This window comes from Dipteris shenzhenensis, chromosome 2 (assembly GCF_047967505.1).
Source record: "Dipteris shenzhenensis isolate YYH24624 ecotype China chromosome 2, Dip_SZ_1.0, whole genome shotgun sequence".
Taxonomy (NCBI): Eukaryota; Viridiplantae; Streptophyta; class Polypodiopsida; order Gleicheniales; family Dipteridaceae; genus Dipteris; species Dipteris shenzhenensis.
The window spans coordinates 3,761,762-3,770,400 of record NC_141597.1 but is presented as its reverse complement, the minus strand read 5'-3'; the positions used below and the strand labels follow the sequence as shown (position 1 = coordinate 3,770,400).

The window sequence follows — 8,639 nt, the reverse complement described above, 5'->3', positions numbered from 1 at the left end:
GGCATTTCTCTAATTTTGGGACAATGTCCACCCTTCACCCTTCGAGGAAAAAATGTTTTTACTTCAAATGTCATCAACCTTCCATATCTTCATCGTCAATGCATGCTCGTGTGTCTTGCTTCATAAAATGTCAATCTTTTAACAATTATACACCAACCCATGGTAACAATAAGGTTTGTACCTTATTCCATGAACGCTGCATGCCACAAAAGAAATGCTAAGATAGCATGAGCTATTAGGCAACTACTTCAAGAAGAGACCCCACCTCATCCACACCAAGACCCCATCACATCTCCGAACGATTAAACAAATTTTTGTAGGCGATTGACAGCAAGCAAGACCATTCTACGAAAATGGCCTTAGAACTAAAAAACTTGGAAGTCCAGCCAAAAAGATCAAGCAAAGATAGTACTCCAAATAACTTCACCTCAAATGCCCAAAAAAATAATTCGTACAATGTATAAAATATGAACATAATTTAAAATAGCAGCTGGCCTTGTCTTCCTTGCTAAGTTTCACACCAAAAATACTATTTCCACATTCTTACCTGCTACAAGGTACCCCCATATTGACCTGCTTGCCACGTGTCAACACTGTGTTCCTTTCACTGACCTTTAATATGTATAAATAGATAGATAAGAAAGCTGCACGATAGCAACATGCAAGGCTCATTCCCATGGCATCAAGCATGGTGAGAACTAAGCTACAACCAATTCGTTATGGAGGCATCACAAGCAAGGACTAGGTAATGATCATCCATTGTATAAACGTAAGAGAGCACCGCACTAGCCACCTACAACGTTCAAACCCATGGCCATCATGCAGAGCAACGGCTAGCTATTAATAAATGCACATTGATGGATCCATCCCATTGTTTCAACATAAAAATACAGTACAATAGTCATCCATAATGTTCAAACCCATGGCCAACATGCATAGCAAGGGCTTGCTTTTAAGCTGTACACATCGCTCACATGCATACAAACTACACCAACATGGCTTCCCCCAGGCCCCCCATGCACATGCTCAAATAACACTCGATTTAATACTGATGCTATTTCTACATTTTTAATGCATGCTCTCTTTCCCACATTAATTGCCACCTCTCTCTCAAACCCCCCCCTGAAGCACACACCCTCCCACACAGTAGCCACCAATATCTTTTCAGCCAAATATATGGATATTCGCCCAGGTCGATTTCTCATACCAACCTTACAGGTAATCCACTATTCTGTGATACTTTCCCAAGTTGTGTTACGACAATCTACTCGCAGAGCACTACTAGTGAGTCACCACAACAGTGCACCCCAGACTTCTTTTTGCAGTAAGTTTATAGGCCCTACTGTCATAGGTAGGGGCCTAAAGGCCTGTCAAAAGGCAGACGTTCTGATTTCCTAACAGGTTCAATGTAGCACCAACTATGCAACATGTGCCTTGACTCGCAAGAGTTACCATCAAATCAACTACCTACCACCTGCTGTCACAAAAGCTGCCGTTTCCTCCGCCCTTCATCATCTCTCTCCCAAGTCCTCGCATGTTTATGGCCACTGACGGAACCATCCTTGGTAGACAGCCTATTGAAATCTTGCCTTCTGTCTTCCTCTCTACCCCTGTCTCTTCCAGTAACAATTCCCCTGTTATTTCTCTGCTTGCTACTATCCCTTGAATTGATTATACTGCCTCTTGACCGTATCCCAGTCATTCTATCATCCCCATTTTCATTTCGCTCAGTGCTATTGGTTTCAGAGTTTCCCGTAACAGATACAGAAGAACCAAAACCCACTCTCACAGGAGGTGAATGCCGAGCTCCAGCTGAAACTTGCCACTCAAAAGATGAACCACGAACAGGATCAGGTAATATTCTCTCTTGAGGCACACGAGAGTGAGACAGATCATGCTTGAACTCCCGATGTCCAAAATTATCTGCCTCCCTTCTGTCAGTAGCACACTTTGACAAAGGTGGTGAACACTGGCTCCGCACTGATGCAGTTGGCACTGATTTTTGGTGGCAAATAGAACGAGGGCTAGGAAGTGGTGTTTTTGACCTTGGCCTTACCACTCTTGACTTGGGTCTGAAACTTGATGTGCAGCTACTCATGCTGGGTTGATCCAGGGGATGCACTGACCTGCGAGGCAACTCCATTCCTCCACTGTGAAACTGAGGCCCTCGGTATCTGTCAATTGTTCTCCGTCCAGCTAGTCCACCCCTCTCCGCTATACCTCCCACAAGGCCTGGCCCAACACTTGGTCGTGAACCCCTTCCTCCCACATTCATGCCAGCATTGAAACTCGTGCTCAATGCTCTAGCATGTGGAAAGTTCATAGCGGGAAAAAATATTCCACGACCACCGTGACTACCTCCACTTGCAGACTGTATACCTCCTCGGCGCGGAGCAATACCATTTCCAGCCTTTGTGATGGTACCATCAGGAGCCACAACAAACCCGCTACTCTCCAGCTTCGCAGCTGCAACAGCTGCAGCATTTGCAGGCCCGCTCGTGCCATAGCCAGAAGATGATCGATGCGATCCAGAAACCCAGTGACCCAAGGGACCACCCTGAGTATCACTCCATTCACCACCACTGCCCCTACCACGTCTCCCACCTGCTAGCCCTCCTCTTACAGGGTGTCTGCCTCGACGACTGACATCACAAGGTTGAAGAAACTTTAGACCTGCATCACACCCATCCTCTGGCCTGCAGCGGAAATAGGACAAATTTTAGATCGCAAATGAAACTTTGTTAACCGAATTTTCAACGTCAGTGGGAACGTATTACAAAACTGAAATACTTACCGTCTATCTACAAGATCTGCCCTTGTGGATCCAAAACCGTCTCTAGATGCACCTCGTCCAGACACTGTTTGAATATCCCGAGAAGTAGCCCAGGGCCCACCATGTCCATGGCAAGGATACTTCTCCTTCGAAGCTTTCAATGCCTCTTCAGCACTGTTGAAACCCTCTGGCAGCTGATCCCAACCAGTCGATCTCGTTCTCCTTGACTTGGAATGCTTCTCCAAACTTTGTTCAGACTTGGAATGCTTCTCCGAACTTTGTTCAGACAGCTGACTATTATCATAAACAGAGGCTTTAACATCCTTCTCCTGTAATCTAGTCTTTTCTTGCATCTCACAAACATCTGAAACTGTGTCATCCTCTTTAAAGATAGGTTTATCAACTCCAAGCATGCCTGTGGCCTCCTCACCCTTCCCATCACTGTCAGCTTGTAATCCTAATGATGTTCTCTCATCTACTTCCAATCCTAGATCATCCGCATCACAGTCCGATTCACCATAGTCAACATGCTCCTCTGCTTCAGGCTCCCCTGGTAATTGATCCCAGACTGGGGCCTTGGTTTCTGATGAAGTTGCCTGATTAGCATCATCCTGACGCTCTTCTTGCATTTCAGATTTCTCATGTGCATCCTCAAAATCCGAAGCTTCTTCCCCCTCCCAGGAGGCAAAGTTGTCAAACTCAAGATTATCTGCTGAAGCACCGGCCTTCCACTCATTTTCACCTTGCAGCACTGCTGACATCTGCTCATCTTCTTTTGGCAGACTACCATCTGCATCTCTGCAATCAGAATGCCCATTATCAATATGTTCAACTATATCAGGCTGTTCATCCACTCGCACTTTCACTGCATCCTCTCCACAATCATCAGTCTTGCCATGCTTGCTCTCATCAGAGTCTGCACTGATTGATATGCTGGGAGGTTCCTTATCACACACTTTCTTCGTCTTTCCTGCAACCTGATCTGTTTGCCTCTCCCAAGCTTCCACTTCCATATTCAAATCCCAATGTAGTCGTCCATCAGCAGAAAGGCCTGTGTTGGTCCTCAATAGTACTCCTGGTAGTCTTCCAAGGGCTACGCCCTCACCCCTAGCATCCTGTCTAATGTCTCCAATGGTCTCTCTTGTGGACTCTTCTGATAGCTCGTCGTCTATATCAACCTCTTCTATGTCAGGAGACTCTTTAGTACTTGCATGGACGTCTTCTTCACATTCTGCTTTATGGCTACCATCATTTTGGCATGGACTGGGCAAAGGTGACCTTGGTGGTTCAGACAAACAATCCACAACCGTGCCCTGTTCTTTCTCAACTCCCAGGTCAACATGTGGAGGGCACACACTACAGGTCAAGATCACACCTCTATCCCCATCACTGAGCTCACTTCCTAGAGAAACAGATCTTTGTAGCATTGGTGGTGGTGACACCGAATCAGGAGAAGGTGATCCAGGTGGCGCAGGATAAGGTGATCCACAAGGAGGAGTTCTAGGTGGGGGTGAAGGCGGCATAGGGGAAGGTGATCTTGGAGGTGAGGAAGACTTGAAAGAAGGAAATGTGCGCGGTGGTGATCCAACTCCAGGAGAAGGTGATCTAGGTGGTGGTGACGGAGAACGCATTACTTCTGCCATTTGTATCCTGCGTTTCTTGATGGGTACAATTGCTGGAGCATCGTTGGAGCGCCGCCCAACCAGAGCTATTCCTGACTGAATACAAAAGCCCCCACCGCCCAAAACAGGAAGATCAGCACAAAAATGAATCTGCTTAAAGAAAAAACCAAAAAATTTATTCCCACTTCCAGGGTAGCGACAGGATATACCTTTTGACAGTCGGTATACTTAGACTCAAAATGAGTAGCATGCACCCCCACCCTTGCTCTCTTATCGGCATTCGACAAAGGCTCACATTCTGTGATCTTTTCAGCCTTTGCTGTACAATTAATTGCAGCTGTCTGATCTTGCCTCTTGTTTGCAACTCTTCCAGCCTTTTTACACTGATTTAAACCTCCATTATGTGGAACATCTTGCCCAACACCACTCGGCTGAACAACAGCAGGACTGGCCTCACACAAGCAAGGCACCTATATGCCAAGCAAAGGTGTAATGTCAGTTGAGAACACGAGCATTATGGCAAGCTCCTCTCCTTAAAGTCACTTACAAGATTATCAACGTCCTCATCCTCGCATCCATGTACCGAACAAGCATGCCAGTCAGTCTCCATGTATAGAAATCTGGCCTTGCTCAAATTTTCTTTCAGGTTTGTTACCCCCTCCACCTAGCATGGAGTAACAACAGAACACAGTCAATGACAAGGAGTAAATTCTGAGATACTCTATATTTCACTTTATGAGCTACAGTTGCTTCTAAATTTCATGATATGCTGCCAGTGCCTACATCTGAAGGACATTACCTTGAATACATGAGGCTATACACCATAAAAGGTCTCTAGGAAACTCCTTCCAAACGAAGGCATAAAGGCAGAAAACAGAGAGGAATAGCCAAAGGCACCCACAGCTCCTATTATATCTGCCTTTCAGCCTTAGGCTGATCAGAATTCCATCCATTCCTGTTTGCGTGTAATACTAGCCATACTAAAGGAAAGCACCAAGGCTCCCTGTCGGACTGAGAGTTTTGTGGAGTCTATTTGCGACTCTCTGTTGGGGTCGGGGCTCTGTTTAATCTAGTTAATCGTACAAATGAGAAAAAATTATCCAGCATCCTCCTGCAGATGTCCAGCCTCTGTGTCTCAGTAAATTCCTGTTAAGAACACCCCTCCGTTCCCATGCATGCCTAAGGCAACCCTCCATTCCCTGACATGCCCAAGACTAAAGTGTCCTTCCGACCTGATGGCAAGAATTTCTTCAATCTTTAACATCAGACATATTGAATCTTGGCTACTGTATCCAACGCCTGCAAAAGGGGAGGACGTTCACTAATCAGGAAAACCAATTCCTTCATCAGAGACAAAAGCTCCTTCGGCTTCCACCACATGGTCATCAAGACTTGGCTTTAGAGCAGTCCGCAGAGAATAAACTCCTGCCAACATGAAAAAGCAATTTCTCCCCTGGAACAAGGCTTCATGATTGATATTAAGCGCATCATAAGCTCATTCACAGAAAGGAAGGTCCACCTGAGCCTAATATAGGGCTAATTATTTTGGAAGCTTTATTATTTCCCACTGTGGCCCTCAGAGCCATGGATACACCTACCCATTAACAGGTCGGTCCTGGCATTTCATCTCACGTACTGAGAAGAAAAGGCATGGAATAGACGAAATAAAGTAACCTGTTTGTCGGCAGTAGCCTAGCCGTGGCATGCTGGTTGCTAGAATCTACTGTCTACAACAGACACCTAACCATTCTGTCTGTAGACCCCTGCGTCACTGGAGCAACGTTTAGTTTGTAACCCTGTACATCCACCTATTATCAGCTTCGCTGAGGAAGACCTCGCCATTCCAGCTTCAATGCACTTAATTGAGAGTTCATGAAATATATACTGCACAAAGATCCCCAACTCATGCGTACGGACAGCAGCTGCAAACCACAGGGCTTCTGCTGTAAAACACACATTCGATGGCTCGGCCTCTGAGCTGCCAAAGATTTCACAGAGAGCTCCCTGCCTACCTATCCTAGCCCAGACAAAAGCATCCGCCACTCCAAAAGGTGGACCCGTGGTGGGATGGATCAGATCTTTCCAAAACATGAGACCTGAATACCGTGACGGAATCTGTAGTGAAGGCGATTCGTAAAGCGCTTGTCCTTTTATCAAAGTCCTTCGGACTTTGTCAAAGGAACGTTGCCTGGATCGCTTCAACAAACCATCCAACTTGCGGTCCACGGCATGCAAATACTTGCCATCAATCCCGCTTGCTCTTCTGATTGAAAGGACGGCACAACCGAACGAACCTGCTTCTTCTGACTTGACGTTCTCGTATCCACAGCTTCCAGTCCACTTCGAGGTCAAACCAAATTGATCAGATCGTACTCTCCCCATGTGGGCGGCTTGTAACGCCCTTAAACCCTACGACAGAAGGTAAGTCGCCTGCACGTTCATCTAATCTAACAAGAAGACAAGCCCTCGGAAGAAAGTCTTGGACAGTTATCCAGCGCTGGAATGACAGGTGAGACCTTCATCAATACCAGTTTCGGATATGGGGTTTCCTGAGCTGTGGATGCACTCTAATGGATCACCAAGTCCTTTCGCAAAGAGACGAGGGGATGTGAACGGGCAGAGGACCTCCTGCGACCCTCTACAGCCCTCCTCACTTTTCTAACGCGACTTTCTAGATCCTCCATGTTTTTGTCGCTCTTTCAACAGATTCATCCAGCACCTATCTCCAGCACAAGCACCGAAACAGCTTCGTCGAGTAGGTCCCTGCGGTTCCTGGAAAATCCACCGAAAAGATCCAGATCGCCTGCAAACTTGATCAAAGAACCCTCAGAGACGAAAGTCTACCCCAAAAACCCCACATCGTTTGCGAATCTAGACTCCCACATGCGGATCTCTACCCATAAGGCAGCATGTTCGTCGAGCGAGCCTGTTACCGAGCAGAGGAAGAAGGGGCCGGGGACACAGTTATTTTGTTTGAGGAGCTCGATTGACCCACCTGCGAAGGCATACAAAGGATCTCAAACCCTGCTCTTTCCGGTGCTGGAACTGCGGCGCGGATCGTTCCAAGAAAAGCTCAGAAAAGATGGATTGTGTACGTAAGGTAAGAAGGAATTGGTGCTGGAAAGAGATCCTCGATCGAGATTTGCAGGGGTGCTTGGCGACGATGACTATGGCTATGGCTATGGCGATAGCGACTCTTATCAGATTTTGGCAATGTATATGAGAAGGAGGGCTTTGGTTTTTATAGGTCATTCAGTCCATCAAATACCCCCAAGTTCAAACAAGAACCAAGTCTTAGGAATAGCGCTCCTTTGACACCCTTCCCTTGTGGCGCCCATCTCACCCGTGACTGGGCCTTTGCCAAACATCCCTGTTGCAAATCAAGCACCAGGGTGGTGTGAACACAACCTAAATTTCACATCAATCTCATTGTCATTGGGGTGTTTCGTTGTCAATTACCAACGCCTCGAAAATCGAAATGCCAAATGGCAAAAAAGAATGAAGAAATGTTCTATATAAAGGATCCATATGCAACTAACTATATATACATGGATATGTGAGCATACCACTAACCATTCTTCAACACTCAAGTCCACCTTGGAATGGTCTCCATATCAAGCACAGAAGAATAAGATTTAAATTTCTCAAATTCCCCAGAGGAAGGGCTTTGTGAATGTCCACTTCATGATCATTGGAGAACATCGTATGGCATGATAGCAAACACCATATGAAGTGATATTGAACATCGATGTGCTTCCACCTCTTACCGTCCTTGCAATTCTTGGTCAATGCAATGCCACTTTGATTGTTGCAAAAGACCACAGTGGGATCATCTTGGACTCCTCCAAGATCCTTTAACAACCCTCTAAGCCATAAAGTCTCACATGCATATTTGGCAAGAGAGATATGCTATACCTTTCAGTAGGCAAAGCCACAGTGGCTTGCTTCTTGCTAGACTAAGCTACATACTGAGAGTTTAACATAATTTACATGTATCCTGAAATATACCTCTTCTTTGGGCCACCTCCCTAGTTACCAGCCGCCTGTGGTTCTCATGATGGCCATGACAACTTATGTTTTATTGTCCCATCGAGCTATTTGAAAATCTGCCTCACTCCTTCCAAATGTACGCAATGCTTTGCCAAAAACTAGCTCACAAGACCTCATGAATAATGTATATATGGTCATTTTGAAGTTATCAAATAGATCATTGATGATCGTGAAAATTTGGGATATGCAAATTG

The 8,639-nt window shown here is 45.9% G+C and overlaps 1 protein-coding gene across 2 annotated transcripts; it reads right to left on the bottom strand.

Moving 5' to 3' along the window:
- Positions 1–842: 842 nt before the first annotated feature.
- On the bottom strand, positions 843–7,616 carry LOC147904249 (uncharacterized). Of its 2 annotated transcripts, none has more exons than XM_087385490.1 (5): positions 7,391–7,616; positions 4,943–5,059; positions 4,605–4,865; positions 2,795–4,491; positions 843–2,696 (listed from the first exon to the last, which is right to left on the bottom strand). In XM_087385490.1, exons 1-5 carry the CDS (start codon positions 7,400–7,402, stop codon positions 1,481–1,483), a joined length of 3,303 nt encoding a protein of 1,100 aa, XP_087241616.1. In that variant the 5' UTR covers positions 7,403–7,616; the 3' UTR covers positions 843–1,480. The 2 variants fall into 2 exon arrangements, with proteins under 2 accessions (XP_087241616.1, XP_087241622.1); XM_087385496.1 differs by lacking the exon at positions 7,391–7,616 and adding an exon at positions 5,195–5,793.
- Between the last annotated feature and the right edge of the window lie 1,023 nt (positions 7,617–8,639).